This window comes from Camarhynchus parvulus, chromosome 2 (genome assembly GCF_901933205.1).
Source record: "Camarhynchus parvulus chromosome 2, STF_HiC, whole genome shotgun sequence".
NCBI classification, from domain to species: domain Eukaryota; kingdom Metazoa; phylum Chordata; class Aves; order Passeriformes; family Thraupidae; genus Camarhynchus; species Camarhynchus parvulus.
In genome coordinates this window covers 53,876,206-53,896,683 of record NC_044572.1, presented here as the reverse complement: position 1 = coordinate 53,896,683, position 20,478 = coordinate 53,876,206, and the positions used below count along the sequence as shown (strand labels likewise).

The 20,478-nt window shown below is 43.7% G+C and overlaps 1 protein-coding gene across 3 annotated transcripts in view; it reads right to left on the bottom strand.

The window, feature by feature from the left end:
• Window positions 1–20,099, bottom strand: part of HECW1 (HECT, C2 and WW domain containing E3 ubiquitin protein ligase 1) — a 260,599-nt gene extending 240,500 nt beyond the window's left edge. For all 3 annotated transcript variants that reach the window (XM_030944240.1, XM_030944239.1, XM_030944241.1), the window contains exon 1: window positions 19,900–20,099. Coding sequence is in view for 2 of the 3 variants with exons in the window: in XM_030944239.1 (XP_030800099.1) it covers window positions 19,900–19,929 (30 nt within the window). In the remaining variant the exon portion in view is untranslated. The remainder of the gene's footprint in view (window positions 1–19,899) is intronic.
• Between the last annotated feature and the right edge of the window lie 379 nt (window positions 20,100–20,478).

Here is a 20,478-nt window from a genome sequence, read left to right as displayed (position 1 = left end):
TGAGGAAGGGCTCCTTCACTTTTGAGGACAGGTTGAAGAAGCTGAGCTTGTTTCAGCCTTGAGAAGAGACATCTGCGAGGGGAACTTATCAATGTCTGTAAGTATCTGAAGGGAGAGTGCCAAGAGAATGGGGCCAGACACTTCTGGGCAAGCAACAGGGCAAGAGACAATGGGCAGAAACTGATGCACACGAAATTCCAGCTGAACACAAGAACTTCACTATGGGAATGACTGAGCACTGCAACATTTTGCCCAGTGGAGTCTACTTCCCTGGAGATACTCAACAGCCGTCTGGACACACTCCAGAGTAACATGCTCTAGGGGACCCTGCCGAGGCAGGAAGGTTGGAATAGATGACCTCTAGCAATTCTGTTATTTGGCTACAAACATATGAGGTATTATGGAAAAAGGAAATCCTGTTCATCTGGAGTGTTTCTTCTATTTGGGTACAATCTAAATAATATAGAAAATAATGATACCAAATACTCCTTCTAGCTGGCAACTGCTGCACAGATCCTAGGACCAGCTGGCACACTGTGCACCTGGCCAGTTTATTAACTTTCTGGATCTTGCAATAGTCCCCAGGGAGAGGAAAAAAATCACACAACTGATTTTTTTATTCCCTTGACACAGAATTTATGCAGCCTGCCTCAGAGGCTGCAGAGTCTAGACAAAGAAGAATAAGTCTGAACTACAATCCCTCTGGCAGGCATTTACTCGGATGAGAGTACTCCAAGAGCTCTTGGAGTGCGACAAATCCAAAACCAGCATCAAGATACCGGTTAAAGAAAGTAAGAAACAGATTCATCAAGGAAAAACACCTCAAACTAATTTAATTTTCTTCTGCAGCAAAGTAACAGTTTTGGGGCTCAAGAAAAAGCACAACTACTTTATATTTTGACCAAATTTAAAGTTTTTATATACTTTCACATTTTTTAGAAATTACTTTTTAAACATTTTTTCAGGAAAGTTTGGAAAACATGATCTAGATAAAGCTCATTCAGACTGGATTCAGCAGTTATCATTGGTTCTACACAACTGATTGGTGCAGACCTGGATGAATACCATTTGCTAGTCCTGCTACATCTCTAAGTGGATGACAAGAAAGAATCAACTTATTAAATCTGTAGACCAAATGGAACAAAGAAAGACCAGAAGTGTGAGGGACAGGATTCAAATCCAGTATTATTGGGGCAAAGTGGAAATATTGGAAAAACCAGGAAAGAAACACAGCTGTACACACTGCATAAATACAGTAAGGAGAACTTGGAGCCAGGTGTTCTGATTTAGCCCCACTGTGCAAGCCCTGTGCAGTCACTCAGTGGGATCAGGGAGAGAATCAGAAGAGTAAAAGCTAGAACACTCATGGGTTGAAATAAATACAAGTTTAACAGAGAAAGCAGAAGCTGCACTCACAAGCAGAGCACAGAAATTAATTCACTGTTTCCCATGGGCATGCTGGTGTCAGCCATCTCCAGGAGAGCAGGGCCTGCCTCATCAAGCGGAACAGTTACTTGGGAAGACAAATGCCATGACACTGAAAAGTCCATCCTTTCTTTCTTCTTTCCCCAGCTTTACATGCTGAGCATGATGCCATGTAGTATGGGATATTCCTGTGCTCAGCTGGGGTCAGCTGTCCTGGCTGTGTCCCTTTCCAGCTCCTCATGGCAGGGGTGGTACAAGAAGCAGAAAAGGCCTTGAGGCTGTGCAGGACCTGCCCAGCAGTAACAGAAACATCTCTGCATTATCAACTCTCTTTTCACCACAAATCCAAAATACAGCCCCACATCAGCTACTATGAAAAAAATCAACTCCACCCCAGCCAAAACCAGCACACCAGGTAAGAGCACTCAGAGAGAATCCATTGGTAAGAGGGGATGACAATCTGAACAGGAGTCAGAGTCAAGCTATTGAGCACAAGGCAAACAAGCAGGCTGGAGCACATAAACATGACCGTGCCCCACAGAACACATGGACTTGTCCTTCCACTCTACTGAGCATCAGCAAAGCTTCAGCTGCAGTACTACATCCTTGCCTGGGTGCTGCATTTGAAGAAACAAATGAGCCAACTGGAGCAGGTCCAAAGAGCCACAGGAAACAGCAAAATTCAGCAAAACACAACCCAAAAAGATATACATATAACTGGGACTAGCTAGCAAAAATGTGGAAAAAAGATGGAAGACAGAGTGGGAAGAACAGTGAAGGTGACACCATTCAGTATTTAAGATGCTTCTGTGAAGAAAGAATATTTTTTTCTTGTGCCCACAGTGGGTGGGACTGATTACACCATAGCAAAAGTCAGATTAGACATTATGAAAAACTTCCTTACAATTAAGAGAGCAGAACACGTTATATTGTAAATGCAAGGAAAATGAAGCAGCTCTTTAAAATTGCTGTTATTTTGGGGTAAAAGACAGTGGGAGAGGTACCGTATCTGTAAGCAAAATTTTTCTTCCTCTTCCATAAGGGATGGCTTACAAATGGTCACTATTCCATTTTATCAAGAAGCTACATTAAACATCACTTCTAACTGATAAATCAAAAAAAGACAGGTAAAATGCTTGTGATGAGAATCTGCTTTCTTGCAACTGCAGAAAAATTACACACGGCAATGGAACAATTGAATATGGCAATGTGCTTCTTTTTTCAGCTGGCACTTTCTATTATTTGCATACTTTTAGTAAGACACAACAAAATATGACAGTTGCTCCAATTTCTTGTCAAATTCCTTTGTATTTTCATCTGCAATAAATGACAAATGGGGTAAAAGCAATGACAGGTACTCTCCTCACCATATGAGGAGAGGGAGAAAAATTGCATACACAAGTGATCCATTAGTTTAATGCAAAAGAGATTATGGAAGCAGTAGTCACTCAAGAGCAAAGGGATAAGTGATGTTCTCACAAGCCATTACGCTAATGGTGAGAGCAAGGGAATGCCTCTGTAATTGCCAGAGAGCAGGCTGAGAGAGACCTCTGGGGATTCAAACAGTGCACAGGGCAAAGGAGAAACCACTCAGCCCTGGCAGAGGGATGACTGCTGACTTACAAAATCACATATGTTATTACAGACATCAGACCCATCCTTGCAGCCTTTACTTGTTAAATGTCAGTCCCTGGTTTGTTCAAGACCCCATGAGTCAAATGTATTTCAAAAGCATTGCCTAGGGGAGTAAAGGATCAAGTGTTAAGTTCCCTGTATTCCCTCCGCCTCAGTTCATTTGCTATTTCCAGTTTCCCAACTCAATCCTCATCTGTGAATCCAGAGACAATCCTCATCTGTAGAGGCAAGAGCAGAACATGGATGCAGTCTTCCCAATGCACAGCTCTGAGCTCTACAAAACCTGGTCACACCAAGGGAAGAAGTGAGCCACTTCTTTTCATGCCTCTACTAGACCTGGCCCAAGAGACAGACCTTTTGCTGCTTCCTTAAAATTTGCCATCCCACATATATCTCCAACCCTCGGCTGACCTTCCCCAGTGAGTTCACTGCCCCTTCCATCTCCAGGGTTCAGCCAGTGCCAAACTCCTTGTGCCCAGCATGCATGAAAAATTAACCACATTCATTTAAAGCAACACAAATCTGCTTAAGCCTCATTAACTACTCCACTATGCTCCAGGTACAATTCCACAGGAGGCTGGCACAGCTGATGCCGTGCTCCCTTTTAGCCAGTGAAGGCTGGAAGTGGTATCTCTGAACTATAAGCAACTCTTTAGTATGAAGCAGCAGAGACACAAGTGGCCACATGCCTCAACCAGCCCTGATTCCCAGAACCAGGGAGTCACTTCACGGGCTCGATGTGAAGTGCCCTGCAGTGCTGACCTCCATCAATCAGATAGTTAAACACTGCTTTCAGACACTTGGCTGTGCTTCACATCTCACAAGAGGCTTGGTACACTGCACAAGCTCCTACCAATGGGCACATATTGCTAACAAACGTCTCCCTCATCTGTTGGCTTTTTGGCAGTCCACAATAGGTCACTCTTAATGCAACTTCATTTCCTTAATTAAATCTTCCCTGAAGTATCATCACAGAGTATTATTTCCCTTTGATTATTTAATATTTCACAATAGAGACAGTCTCACCCTGCTTTCATGGGGTAGAAAGTTTCTCCCTTGATTAACCCCCAGAGAAGATGAAAGGATTTTTTTTTTTAAGTGAGTAACATTCACGTTTGTAAAATAAACAACATCTAAAAGGCCATATAACAAGGCTTAGGAGAATATAAGGAAAAAAGTGAAGCATAGCCAAGTCAAAACCACCCCAAATCAATATAAAAAAACCTGTCGGTTCTTGCTACCTCAGACTTGCAGAGTTTTTTTCCAACTGGGCAGAAAGATCCCCAAATCCAACCACCTTCTAGTGGGAGCAGCACTTTTAGGAATTTAATAAAAACCAAGGCTTTTCCTAATGTTTGCAGTACCTGTAGTCACGGGGTAAAGGAAAAAAAATTCAGCTTTCCAGTAGTACAACTTCAACCTATACACACTGAAAGTCTTGAACCCTGTAAGCACCCTGATTTCATAGGAGAAAGTCTCCACATCAAAAGCCTAGAAAATTCCTCCATTGGCAGGGAGTCCAACATCTGAGTATTCAACACTTATAGACAGAATTATTTTCTGGATATGCGATTACTATTGCTGTACATAGTTATATGCAAGTAATTATGAATCAACCATTGCTTGTGACACCTTCCACTGAACATAATGACATTCAGCCCCTCCGTTAAAGCAAAACTAAACTCTCCAGGGAGACAGACACAAATTATATAAGCAACATACACTTCAAGGAAATGATAATATGAACTACCACAGAAATACTGACCAGAAATTCCAGTCTTGTATTGACACAAACAACCCTATAGTAGATGTGAGGTGAGATTTACATCATCCAGCTGTAGCTGTTTTGCTTAAATTTGCATTGAGGCTTCCTTGAGAGAGAGACATAGGAAATTACAACTTATTTTAAAATAGAGAATGGTTCATCCCAAGCCCTTCTCCCCACTACAAAGAACCCAGTTATTCCATTGGCACAAAAGGGCTCAATTCTAGACAGGTAAAGTAAGGTGAGATATATGTAACACAGCAATGGGAGAAAGATCCCCAGAACACCCAGCAAATTGAACAGGAATCCCCAGTACCCTCTAAGAGCCATAATGATCCCAATAAACAAATTGTGCATGAAAATTTGCAGCAGAACTCACTACGGTCTTCTGCATTTTGGAAGACTTAATTTTTCACCTACCAATAAGGCAAAGTCAAAAATGTCAGAAACATCAGAAGCGACTGTCTCACAGATGACAACTATGAGACACAATTTTGTGAAATACAAGGTATAGCACTGAGCAGTGAATCATCCAGTGTCTGTACACCCAAACCCCTAAAACATCACACAGATAAGACGAACACAGCAGTGGTTCACAGCTATTATTGCAATGGACATTTTGTAGCAGCAAAGGGAAGGATCTGAGGGAAGAAAGTAACAAAAGTACTCAGGCAGTTTCCTACCACTGGCTCAATGAGCTTGAAGTAAGTTGCCAGACTTTGTTGCAAAAACAAAGTACTTCAGTCATGTTAATTAACTAGCAAAAGAAGAGGCAGAGGGCACAAGAACGTGTAGTTAAGAATAAGCATTATTATAAGAATAAGCATATCCACAGAGATAAAAATAAGATCAATAGACAAAAAAATTGACCTGGGATTCAAATAAAATGAAGCAGAGAAGAAAAATGCCCTCGCAGCAGAGTTTTAACTTGTAGAAAGCTGATGACGTTAAGAATACCATATAAAAGGAGAAAAATGACCAAACCATGGACAAAGATTTTTGTCAAAGGACAAACAGAAAATTACATTCCATAGTAATGCAAGAACAGAGGTAAATTTGATCTAATTAAAATAAATAAATAAATAAATAAATAAATAAATAAATAAAATACTACAACTAAGCTCCTGACCAAAATATTGTAGTGGGAGGAGATGAAGGAGAGAAAGGGGTCGCATATGAGAAACTGGATTGTATCCAAATGAGATGGCAGCGGAACAGGACCACACAAGATACCCAGAGCTATAACAAAAGATGTAAAGCTGTGCATTAGGGGGTTGGAGTTAGAAGACAATTAGTATGGGATTTAATGCAAAAGGAATATCCGAAAAATAGAGTGCACAGTATAATGGTGACAAATGAGGAACAGGATAGTATACAGGTACCAAAGATGAAGGCAGAGGAGAAGATAAAGAGACAGTTCAGGGAAGAATAAAAGACAGCTGAGGGAAGATATGAGGTTCGCGTGGGAAGGGGCAGGGAGGGGAGGGGAGAGGAGAGGAAACAGTAGGAATCAGGTTCACAACATCCTAAAGGAAGTGATTCTTAATGCAACAGCTAGTTGAGCTGTGAAATTTATTTTCAAATACAATGGAGGTACAGATAGGTTCAAAGGAATGCAGAGGAGATTTCATGGAGCAAATCTCTGTTGTAAGGTACTAAATCCAAAGAAATTTAAGCAGTTAAAGTTTCTGAGCAGCAAACAGTTGGGGTAAGGTTAAAGAAATAATACAGAAAAATGTTTTTCCTCACAGCTGACAAAAATCCCTGCAAAACACCATCTCCATTGCCTTAGTAAGTCTAGACCAAAAATTTTTACCCTTAGGCCTTCACATCTGTTCACAGTCCACCCAGGTGATGGCTGTCACAAACACTTTAAGCCAGTAAAAACTGACACTTCCACAAGGAGAAACACCTTGCCTTCCTCCCACTTCTTATTACCAGTCTTTGCTGGTGTTTGCTTGCATTGCCATAAACCTTCATGGAACAGCCAAGCAGACCTCACTCTGGGTTAAAAGCACACAGCATAAAAGAACTGGTTACTTCTAACCCTGGTCACTTCCCTGACACAGCTCTCCATGCAGGCACAAAAATGCATGTCCTCACCCAAGGGAATGACTAACATGCAGAAAAGAATGGCTAGAGAAGCAGAAAGATGCACTGGGATTATTTAGCCTGGAGAAGAAAAGGCTCAAAGGGGATCTAATCAATGTGCATAAATGACTGGTGGAATGGAGAGAGGCAGACTGAGCAAGGCTCTTCTCAGTGGTGACCACTGATAGCACCAGAGGCAATGAGCACAGACTGAAATACAGAAAATTCCCTTTAAGAAAAAAACATTAACTAAGAAAGAAAAAAGCCCCAAACAACTGTGAGACCTGAAGAATGCAGGTTACATAGATAATTGGATGGCAGATTTGACATAACATTCCTATGGGAGATCACATCCCTGCTAGAAGAGCATTTAGTACCTGAAAATTTTGGGTCAATACACTGAAAATAGCTAAGTATTTGTGGCAGAGCATGACAAAGATCTCTGAAAGATTCCCATTTTTGTCCATGGACGGCAGAACACCTCTAAGGAAATGGAAAGAACTCTTCAAAATATTTTTTCCTACATATATACTTGGCTATCTGTACTCAGCCTAGAAAAAGACTAAGCACAGTGATAAAGCTTCTTCTAATTCTCTTTTGCTTCATCTGTCAACAGACTACACATTTGACACCTCCAAGTTCTGTCCAGGTAATGGACCACTTCAAGATTAGTTCTGCCTCCTGCTATGTGAGTACCTTGACCAGGAAACCAGAGGCACAGCAGAGATACCCTCCAATCCACCATCCAGCAGAAGAGGTGCCAGGCCAGGGGGAGACTGAAAGGTAATTGCACACACAAGATGCAAGGCAAGGGCTAGCAAACAAGCACAAGGAATTTGTTAACTAAACAGAATCAGAAATAATCTCAGTATATTTAAAAAATCCATTAGCTGTCCCTTTCTTCACCTTAGGAGATGACAAACTGCTGTTGTTGGTCAGGTTCTTCTGAACAAGGAACTGCTCAACTGCCAAACAAATGCACTGCCATACTAAAAAAATGCATTTTGCACATTCATGTTTTGCCAGACTAAACAGCTGTAGGATGGTCTTCAACATACCAGAGCAATCGAGAAGGCAAAGAGTGATGGTCTTTGAAGGAATAAGACAAATCACCACAAACGTGTAAGACTTTAATTGAAGTCATCATTTTTCTGTCCATTGCACTAGTGACTAGTTTGACTGCCACAGGGGAAGTGAAGCCAAGATGGAAAGCCAAAATTTGTCTCCTTGATGAGGACCAATTTCCAACAATCTGGTGAGAGTTTGCCTTTGCTATACCCTAAGACAACCCTACTGTGTCAAAATACAGGCTATTTTGCAAACAAAAATAAGAAGGCCCCAATACCACTGAAACCAGGAGGGGCCAAACAGTAGCACTATACTTGGTTTGCACCAGATGCTCGAAAGCCCAAACACAGGTTCAAACAGCTATAAAATAGGTGTTTGTGAGGTGCAAGGAAGTTGAGATAATGAGAAGGAAAAAAATTGCTCCCAGCAGTGTCAGGAAGGAAGAAAAGAGAAACTCACTAGCATAAGATTTGACTCTAACCTGGGAAAATTGAATTCAAAAAGGGAGCAGGGATCCTGTTCAAGGTGATCTTGTCCAGCCAAAAAGCAACTCTGTGTGTTCAGGGGATGGGCTTCCCTCACTGATGTGTTTTTGTTTTCCAGTGCACAAGCGTTAGAAAACTGCAGACTGAGAAATCTGTGTGGTCTCTGTCCCACATAAATATGCAGTGAAAATTTCCACAGTTATTTTAAGACCTCATGGGCCAAATGCATCCCTAGTGCAAGATCAGTGACTTAAACGAACTTGGCGTAAGCTGAGACATGGGCCCAGGCTTCCGTGAAGTAAATACAACAGTACAGCACTTTAATGATGTGCACTGGAGATGGGAGATAATTTTTAAGAAAGGGCTGTATAAAGAAATGGCAGAGTAGCTCAAGTCTCATTCTCTGCACTGTGGGAAATCGAAGCATTCTGAAGTTTTCTTTACAGCTGAAACATAACAACAACCACCACCTTGCCACACCTCCATGTCTGATCTCTCCCAACTGGATATGATCATTAAACAAGGCTGCAGGGCTCCAGATCCTCTGAACAGTTGCCAACTGCAGTACAAACACATTCTCACGAGGAACATTTTGATTCTGTTTAAAACAGCATTTTTTTGACAGAAAACTGTTCCACTGGCAAATTTTCATGCAGCTTCACTACTTAATATGCCTCCCCTCCTCCCACACATGCATGCTCCAGAACTACTTCCAGAAGATAATTATACTGCATGTTCACAGTGTATTGGATTTGCTCCTGCCAGGTCACCTGTCTTCACTGGGAGTGAGAGACTCCAAAGAAAGGAGTCATCAAAACAAGGGTGATGCAATGTCTACACATAAATGACACATATTCCCCAAAAATACCTGCAAATACAAATATATGGAGTTTTTGGGACATGGGAGTGGTTTAAGAGGCTTGGTAGGTAACTTCATGGTAGCTCACATGGTAGCTCACGAATTCAGCTCTTTACTCAAGCAGCTATCTATCAGAAAATGAGAATTGTAATTATTTCACCAATCTTGATCAACAACTCATGACTTGCTTGTGATTTGTGGGGGTCTCTAGTTTCCAGCAAATAACGCAACAGTGCTGCACAGATCTGAGTACTATTTGTATCTCCATCTCTTCCCTGTGACTCAGCATTCAGCAGGACTACCAAGGGCTGGTCCAAGCTCCTGAGCCACACCTGAAGCTGGGCAAGCCCAGCAGGACAGCACTGCAGGGATGTGAAGTACAGCAAGAGGAAGAACATCAGAATTGGTTAGCAGTCTCTGAAACAGTCTTCTCAATGCCAGCTCTCTCTGCTCCAAAACAGGATTTTTTTTTCCTCCACAGCAATTACATAAAAACGGTTCATTATGCAGAAGACTTGCTACCTCCAGCAGATGCAGTATTTGCCTGCTGACTTAGGCTGAAAAAGTTTTTTACCTCCTGCTTCCTTTAAAAAACATGTGTGTGGGGAAACAAGAAAACAAAAAAAACCCTTAAAAGCTCCTAGAGGGAGCAAACTTTTTCTATTCATGAACTGCAGTTTTAACTATGTTCCTCTAATGAGAATTGGCATGAAGTCCAACTGAGACCTCTGCAGCTACAAAGTCTCCCTCCCACTCTACCATCTATCAGAATCCATGAAAAGAGAATCAAGGAAAGTGGTTATGGAAAGACAACGGTTTGGATGAGTGGTGCACCTGGAAAGCATTTCTCAGTAATCTCTCACCTTCATCTTCTCACTCAAACTTAGAGGTGAGCCCAACAACTTTCTAGGCTCTGATCCAAGGTCCTCTGAGGTTATCACATATGATATGCAGCTTATCAAAGCTCTGACTGAATTACACCAGTATCCTGTTACATGGGAATTCGTATTTGAAAGCTTTCATATTCACCATTAGCTACCAGGATTCCACTGAAGAAACTATTGCATAAAACAAGCCAAATGAGCACGCAAATTCCCACTGGATGCATCACTGAGGCATGAATAAAAACAGTTCAGAAGACTAAGACTGAACATAGATATTCTGGGCCAGATCAAAAGAGTGGGGCTTATGCAAAATTTAGGCATTGAAGTTGAAAATGATACTCACTGCTAGTCAGTCCTGCTCTCAGCATAAGAGGATTCAGGAACCTCGTGTTCTGCTCCTGTGCATCGCAGAAACACCAGTCTTGACAACCCATGTGCTACTCTGCATATAAAACACCAGAACCAACTCTCGGCAAAGGCACACACAAACTCCCCCTCTACCCATTAAAGCAGAATTATGCTCCTTCTTGCTCTCTGGCTCAATGAATCTTCAAATATTCCATCTAGAACACAACAACTTTGGCCAGATGCATGTAAAGCACGTCCCATACTCACACACACTTAAGAGAAGCTCCCTGCCTGTTAGGACACATTCCTGGAAAGACACAGATCTAGGTCTTAGATCTAAATCAGGTACAGGAGAAATAGTAACACCTTGCCTGGGGAGGGCAGCTCCTCCCTGAACACCACACCTTACCCAACACACCAGTTCTGAGTTCCTGCTTTTGAGGACCTGCCTCCCTTCAGGCACTGTTAACCAGTTTTGCACTAAATCCAGGGCACAATGACACTGAGAGGGCAGAAATGCAGCAAGCTACTTTTGCCTTCATTACATGGGGAATAAAAGTCCTGGGGACAGCAGAGCCCTGCACATAAACCAGTCTCACGCAGCCAACTCAAGATAATCTGTCATGTCTCTCTTTCTGGTGCAGCACTGCATGAAACATGGCTATAGTGTCCTGGAGATAAGCTAGTAAGTTCACGATATGCCGTGTACACTTAGAAGCTTAGATCTTCATTTGCTTAAGGCCCTCTTATCACTTTTCATTTCAGCGTGTGGATGTCCCCTCTCGTGGTCCCACAAGGATTATTTGGATTAGCAATGCTGCATTTATATCATTTTTGGTCCAGGTAGCTAAAGCAGATGACCTGGGTTTTCAGTGAGTTATTAGAAGGCCATCAAGTAGACTGATCTCCTGTCCACCTCAGACCTACTGTGAGAAGGTCACAACTCAGCCAACCATATTATTCACAACCCTTCCCAAGCTGCCAGATAATTTGGTGTTAAATCAGACACCTCCTCAAACACCCTATTTCTCATCTTCCCCTCACTGAGCCAGCTTGACAGCCCATCTCATGCAAACCCTGAGCCTACTACCACTGCCACCACTTACACACCAGCTTTCCTAAGGTGCCTTGTCTCTCTAAGGTCAGCAGGACTCCCTCAGCAGGAAACATCACATGTGCACACGCAGTGCTGGCAGAACTAGGCTGGGAAAAAATAGGTCAAACCAGGCATATATTTAACTTGGAGACCAAACCTCAGAATTGTATCTTCCCAACAAATAATATATACACATATGCACAAAATCCACATTTTATAACCACTAGAAAATCATCCTTATAAGAACTAGGCAACCAAAATATTTTACAGAAGCAGAGGCTCTACCAGAAATATTTCTATTCGCACTCCAAAGAGAGGTTTAAACATACAACCTCTCCCCCACAGCCCTACATCATCCTTTTGCTGTAATCAAGCAACGTCTTTCTCTACTATCTTTTGGGAAGTTGTTACTCATTTCCACACAGAGCCTTAGACATTTTTAGGGGTTTTTTGAAAGATGGTGATGGTGCAGGGTTGAAACACCCCTGCAGGGAGCCTGGCCTGAGCCACTACCTCTATTCCAAACTTCAAAAATTCAGCTTTGCAGATGGGGGGGTCAGGAAAGGGAAAGGAGGCATGAGGGCAGCCTGCCCCTTTCTAGAAGTTCTACAGCAACTTCCCTGGGCTTCTAATGATCTTCCAAGATGGATAAGACAATACAGCCCACATGTCAAAAAATTACCATGTGGCTCCAACAAGCAAGTCAAGCAGCTTAGATTCCTTTTCTAGAAGATGCTGTCTTCTTCTGTAGACAGCACTGTAGACACCACTGTAGGCTCCACCTCTAGACAAACCTCAATAACTTCAATAACTCAACTGGCAAGCTGAACGCATAGAGGCATCCAGAACACTTTACCACACATTTGCTACAGTTTTGCTGCATTTCCTGCTTGTGATTTTGTTCCCACATCCCAAAACTTTTTCATTCCCTGCCCAGCAACAGTAACACCTAATTTGTAAATTGCCCTAAGCACTTCATGATAAGCAAGTGCCCTCTCAGCACCATGCAAAAGATAGCAATATTCAAGGACTCAGAGACATACAATTAGGTGATACATGCTTTTAATTAAATGCCCTAACATAATTGCTCAAATACACATACTAAGGTTTTAGCCTACATCATGTTATTGGGTATGGAGAATTAGTCTGAGTTATTAAACATGTTTTAATTGTCTGAAACATAAAATTGCATGACCAATGCTGCCTGTGCAGCAAATTGCATTGCAAACAACAGTACTTTGCAATCACTTGGTTCTTGAGCACGGGGAAGGTCGAAGGGGGAGAACAGTCTGTCAAAGAGAATGAAAACACATGTGTAGAGAGGGAGTTTTTGAGTACCTGCAGCAAGGATTCTTTGAGAGTGACAGTTCTGAGGAGCATGAAAGAATAAGGCAAAGTCAAATTTCCAGAGTGGGAAATGTTCTACACCAGGATGCAGTTTCCTGACCAACACAAGAATTGCTGTCTTTAGTCAGGTGAGAAGTCTTATTCTTTAATGGGAGCTTTGTTCACACCAAGCAAAATCCTTAAGGAACATTAAGAAGTGGAAACAAAAAGGAAGGTAAATCAGGTAGAGTGACCCTTATAAACCACGAAAGTGCTCACTCTTGGAAAGGGGTCTACCACAGGACCATGTGTTTCTCTACTGAAATAATTTTCTAGCCTAAGAAATGGAGGAGAAAATACAGTTCAGCTCATTAATCCTTAATACCTGGTCTGGTAGTGATTTCTGAGGCTGTTTCTGCCTTAGCCTGCTGCTTGAGTAATGAGAAAGAAATGTCAGTGCTTCACACTGGCACAGAACACAGCTAGCTTCCCTATGACACTCAGTTCTGTAAATAAATAAGTAAGTAAGTAAGTAAATAAATAAATAAATAAATAAATATCAGCAGAGGCTTTGTAGCACTGTCTTTCACCAAGAAAAGTTCCAAATAACTTTAGAAGGAGCATTGGTCATTCTCAATGCTCAAACCAAACTCACTTTATCTCAGCATCATGGCTTGCCTGTGACTCAGGGTACATATGTAATGTTTCTGAATCATGGCCTCACACTGGCTACCACTTGAGAGCATGGTGCAGTCAAATTAGACAACTTAGGAGTTCATAGAAAGTCCTTACTCCTTATCTCCACACAGTTTTCACATGCCTGTAACCAAGGACAGGAGACCATCTAATGGCTACTGGGCATTTCATGAGTCTCAAACAGCATCATCTTGGAAACCTGTGTTCTGACTCCAAGATTAAATATTTCATCTGCTTACCCCACTTTTCATGGTTAAGCATGTGGCAACTAAACTTTGGTATTTAAATCAAGATGTGGCTTCAGAGAGTAAATCTGGTATTTTCTTTGTCTTTTTAAGGCAGCCATGCAGTTGCACATGAAACATACCTGATTGAAGAAAAGTGTATATATTTTTTAAATTAAAAATCCTAGGGCCTCTCACATGACTTTTTTAACACATCATTAAAGAACACTGACAAATACCCCAATACTTGACAGATGTTCTGCATTAAAATGTGAATGCTAAATTTAAATTTTCCTGAGGCTGCATTAAGACCTTGGAATAAGACAGTATCTCCTACTTTAATGACACTATCAGTCTTGAAAGGGCCCAGATTTCAAAAGAAAAGAAGCAAGGTTGGGGACCTCAGATGATCACATTCATCCCAGTAGTTTGTCAAGCACGTGTAATAGTGCCCAGATACCCAGACAGGTAGTCCCAACACACCTGAGTTATTGCATTCAGCTAGAAGGACTGCAGTTCAAACAGTTTGGGAAGTGCGTTATAACAGGCATACAGTTCACATGCAAATCTGGATTATGCCCAACTTCATGGCTTCTTACCTAGCTTAGCAAAGTCTGTACAACATGTAATGTACATGCTGCCAAAGAGACAGACTTTGGCAGGACAGTTTGTTTTGGGGAGGAAGAAAAGTCACGGTAACTCCTAAGATCCAGAGAGAAGCTCCTTAACCCATCCCTGCTCCATACAACCACAGCAAATAATGACTTGTTTGACTATCTCATCAAGAATTTCCCCCCTTCTCTTGCTCTCCTCCTACCCTTGGGAAAAGCAGACTATTTCCTGCTCCACCTCTTCTGCTTACACATGTTTCAGAGTTATTCCTAACCAATCCTCCTCTCTGTATACACTGAGTAGCACAACATCAGATCTTCTCCAGCTTGCAGGATGCCATCCTAAATTTTACATGGAGATGTGTGAAAGCATTTGGTTGGCACCAGAAGTACAGCAGGCTCCTGCTTCCTTAAAAAAAAAAAAAAAAAAAAAACAAGCCTGCTGAACCACACATTTCAGGACCTGAGGAACCTGATTTGGCAATTGAAGGTGCACATGGCACACATTTTCCTATGAAATGGAAAAATTAATTTTACCACATGACACATTTCAGTCCTAGTGTTCAAGAGGTCATTAACAAAACTACTTTAAAAGGTGCTAATAGAAACAAATCCCCTTAACATCACAGACTTCCCAGATGACTCCTGCTATGGAGATGGATGACGAATCAATCCGTCAGTGATCTCTAAATTCCATATTGACTACACTGAAGCAATTAACCATTTATTTTTAGAGCATGTTCCATTTTAAACACAAGTGATGCAGTCCAAGATATATTCTATACTCCATTGCTATTTAATGGGTTAACAACTCTCAAATTTAAATGGATTTTAATTCTGGGAGAAATACTTGCCTTTTTGATTTTGCCTCCAGACATTGGCTGGGAATTTTAATTCAGGCTTGAAACCAAACAAATGTTGGTGCTCTACAAGCATCTGCAGAGAAATATAAAAATATCTGGAAAGTGTGAAAGAGCAAGCCTGTTTTGCTAAATGCATGAAATGAAACCTCAGTGTAGGTCTCAATAATAGGTTTCCTGACTGCTGTGCACACATTCTCTCCCACAGACCTTCTGCTCTGCAGCAAGGGAAAACGCTGCCTGCACTGCTGCGTCCTCAGAGAACTTTCCAATACAATGGAGCACAGCGATTCCCTGGGGAACACGGCTGATCACCGACTTCGAGATTTCAAACACAAGCACCGGGGTTTCCCCCTGTTTTACGATCTCGGAGAAATGGCTTGCCTTATCACTCCACCCCAGCTCCCAAGCCATCTCACAGTTTATCTGCATTATAGGTGATGTTCTGGAGAAAAGGATGAGGAGCTGGGATCAAGTTAAGGCTGTTTGAACTCATGGAAAAAGAGGGTGAGATTATAAGTGGAAAGTTGGGGAAGGAGAGTCCTGAAGAGCTGACAGTGGTTTCTGCTGCTGCTGCCGCCACTGGAGGGAGAGGACAAATGGGAGCTGCAACAGGTACTGCAGCAAGGGAACCCCGCTCAGCTGCTGCCCTGCTTCAACCCAGCTCCTCCCTGTTGCAAAATCAAAAGCAGTCCACAGCCAGCAACTTGCCCCCAGCAGTCTGCTGTCCAGGACAACAGCCCATTTCACCTGTAGTTTGGACTAGTCTTTCTGGTCCATTTTCCATAAACATCTGAGATTGAATACATCATCTTGCCAAGGGACAGTCCCAGCATCTCCTAAGGAGCCCTGCCTGAAGAACCCAAACTTCCTACTTCAGAGCTAACAACAGGATACCCTAGCCAGACATAGCTGACCAAAAAAGGCCAAGACTGACTCATAAGCCCATTATATAGCTTCCTAGCCACCATTCATTAACTGTAAGGAAAATGACCCTGGGCTCCCTGCATCAAAGAACCTTGCCAATTCTTCTTAATTAATTCTAAGCATCTTGCTGGCCTCAAATCTCAGCTGGAAAAAATCAACTAAAGTAGGCGGCATCTTATCTTGCCCTTTGCTACTGGCTGCACTTTTATTTTTTCTGAGTTGCATGACCCCCACCCTTCTGAGATCACCACTAGAAAACAAGGTATTGCTGTGTTTTAGAACAAATGCATTAGTACATAGGACCTAGTCAGTTTTAAGCTTTATTAGAATTAATGGTCATGGTATCTTAAGGGCAATAGAAATACACTTCTAAAGAATTAAACCACATGCCTGCAGTATTTGCCATTCAGCCACTGCAGAATCACAAGAGCACATGAAATGTTACAGGAGATATGGTTAAAAAAAGCCTTAAACAGAAGCAAAACTGACTCATCTCCTTATTGCCAAAACCGAGAAAGCTGCTGAGTGTAAACAAACAACAGACATCCTGAAGAAAAGGGGACATCACAATTCCCTTTCCTGCTAATAGGCAGATACACAAACTCGTATGGGCAGGATCATCCTCCAGCTGCTGCAAGCCACTCTGAGGGACACGGCCAACGCTACAGCAACATTCCCGGCAGTGCAGGTGCCACTGGAGGCAAGGGAGCATCTGAGGTGATGGTGACTCCCAGTGCAATGATGGTTCATAGCTGTACCTGCTGGAAAGCTGTGGCAGCTGCAGGCATGATCCGCCCATGTAAGCTAGATGTATATATGGACACCCAGCTGAACTGTTTGGGGCACTGTTCACAAATGCATAATTTTGGCTTAGGCTGGCAAGCACCCTGTCTACAGAACAGGACAGAGAGAGAGCCAGAGCACTTGTTCAAAGGTTGGGTTCTCCTCCCTGTCTCTAGAGGCCTACAAAGACTATGCTCTGTACATGCTGAAGCCAGGCTTCGTGGGTACCCCTAACCTTGGAGGAAACTACATAAGGAAAGACATAGGACCATAGAGATATTTAGAAAGATCAAAAGTCATAATGAGGACAAATTATGATCTCTGGAAAAGTGTATCATCACAAATGAAGACATTTTGGAATAATTGCTTTTTTTAATTACTAAAAGCCCTTCTGTTTGAACTTTGCAACTGGTATGGAAATGAATGAGGAGGCTGTTTTGCTGGGTATTTTTTACAAACATCTTTCAGAGGTGAAACCACAGGGGCAACCTTAATCCTCTGTATCCACAAGGCAGATCCAAGAGCTTTAAAACACAGGTAACTTATCCTCTTTGTTAGAACAGCTCCTGGCCCAACACCAACTGTCCAACACCATCACTCTCAAAACTTGAATCCTCCCCACAATACCATGGCCACATCTTTTGCATTATTTCAAAAGGCAGCTAATAAGCTAAATTTCACTCTCACTATTTTTCCAAATCACTGCATTGTTTATAAGAAGACTATTCAAAAGGAGACAAGGAGAAGGATTTAGGACTACCTTGAATGAATGCTACTTAGCATCTGACACAGCACGTGCAAAACTTCATGAAGCTTCACAGGGATTATCTCACAATGGCAAAGGATGCAAGATCGCATGCCATGTACATGAAACACAAAGCCACTGAAAAATGCACCTCAGTAACAAGTCCTAGCCAGTTATTTATTGGAAAACAGTAAGGACCATATTGTTTATTAGAATGCATGTAAAATACTGAGCATATGGATTTGGGATGAATTCTTTGGGATGTTCTGAGCACATGTACACAGTTTGCTTTCAAATTAATCAGCATCACGTTCAGATATTGATAGTTCCTGATAAAATCATTTGAGTGGATCAGTTCATGCTCTGGCCTGCTCTGGTTTCAAATGAGTAAGCTGACTGACACTAAAAGTTTAGGAGTCCAAAGCTCAGGTCACATTAAGTCAGAAACACATCAGTGATAGCACCACACAAGTGACAAAGCATGCCCTCCACTCTTAACTGGTATGCTGCTCACTGCTCACAAATGCTGGCCATCAACCAGTCTTTGTTCTGACCCAAATCCCTGCTCACCCTCCTGAAACAAACAAGTAAACAGACCCCACATTTCCTCTGTAAGAACACACACTCTTTTCCCCTGTACTAGACTGAGACTGCATTGACAGGATGAGTGGTGTGGGTTGACTGTGTGCTGCCTTTTACATCTTGTTCTGGTTCCAGCATGAAAATCAACATTGCACCTGTGTTGTCCAAACTGGGTGTGCACTTCAGAGACAGACAGAAGGGAAGCAGAGACAGCAGCCAGGATACATACCGTACTCCGCTTCTTCACAAAACACACGTACTACACAGGGAAATGATAATCCCTTCTTAGTGGAAAATCCAAATTTTCAAAATGAATCCCCAAGCCAAAATGAATTACTGTAATAACTGCAATCCTCACATGAGCACTAATCAGAAAGGCACAGCTGACCACCTGCTATGTGCCACCACTGGCACAGCAGCACCCTGCCCCTAATTGCTGCCCTGTTCAGACAGGGCTAGGTGCCCCATAGAACACGACAGTGGTGCTGGTAAACACAGGGACAGGAGCACAGCCTGACTGACTGTTGTATAGTCTCACTACGCACTTCTGCTGAGTGCAGCATACATATTAAAAGAAAAAAAAAAAAAGAAAAAGCACTACTGCAGTTGCAAACAGCAGGATGCAAAAATCTAAACCCAGGCCAAATTATTTGTTCTGCAACTACAGAAAAACACACGGGAAACGATGCAATAGAGAACAAAATGAATTGTACTGCCCGTGTCAGTGCAAACCCATTTTCTATTCAGGCTGCAAAATGAGAAACGCAGCATTTGACAATGCTACAGGCTAGGGCAATGTTCTTAACATACTTATAAGTTATTTCATCTAATTGCTAACAAAAAAATGCAGTTACATAATAACACAAGGTAATAACCAAAATATGAAGTCACAAGATTGGCTTACAGCAACAGAGCACCGGGGGGGGGGGGAGCAGTTCGTGCTTTAAATTTTGCTGCATTGTCAGGGAGCCAAGAACCAAAACTGAGGGCTTCTGCTTTTACAAGGAAAGGACACAACCACCAAAAATTCGGCACGGGACTCTTCATCACCGCCTGCGTGCATCCACATCCTTAAATGATGTCAATCCCCGCCGGCACGTCGCTCATCATAATTCTACACTATTTGGTCGCTAGTGGAATTCAGCCGACAGGCCGGCAGCTCAGCCCGTATCCCACCGGGGCCCAAGGAGCTCCCCGGAGAGCGAGCCCTGCTCACCGCTCCCCGCCCAGGGCAGCGCTCACGGCCACGGCCGGGGCTCCCATCCCGCACGGACCTCCGAGGCACAAAGGCGGCACCGCGCAGCCGGGCACGGTGACAGCGCACACCCACGACCCGCCACCGCATCCCGCCGGCCCCGGGGAGGGCCTTTCCCGGAGCCGAGGCCGCTACCAGCTCCATCCCGCCTCGCACTTCTCCGCTGGGAGCCGACGCCACCCGCCCCCGCCCCACCACCCTCACCCGGGGCCGGGCGGCAGCAGCCCCTCGTACCTGGACAATGCCGGCCTGGGCACAGCTCATGCTCCCCCGGCGAGGGCAGGTCTCACATCCCACACGTGCCTGTCAGCCGGCAGGGAGGAAGGGCGGGCGGGCTGCCGGCGTGTCAGCCCCCGCCGAGCCGCACCATAGTCCAGCACCGGCTGATACGCCCCGCAGCACCGCCGCCTCCCTCCTCCTCTTCCTCCGCCCCGCCAGCCTCCTCCCACCTCGCCGCCTGTCCCTGGGTACCGGCCGCCTGGAGCCACCCACACGCCGCGGCGGGCGCCCGGCAGCGCCGCCCGGCCCGGCCCGGCCCGGCCCGCCCCTCAGCGCTCCGCCCGCCCGCCCGGCCCGCACCGCCCCAGGCCGCCCGCCTGCGGAGCCCACCCGCGGGCCGCCCTCCTGCTCCTCTCTCACCATCCTTCCCTGCGCAGCATACCGGCTCTCCGCGACTGATCGCACGGGGACATCGCCGCACGCAACCCGGCTCACCACGCATCGGGCGTGGAGGCGGAAAAAATCAACGTGTTCTGCTCTCTGTCCCTTGACTTCGGGGCTGCGCCCTCACATCAACTTCTCACCAGGGCCAGA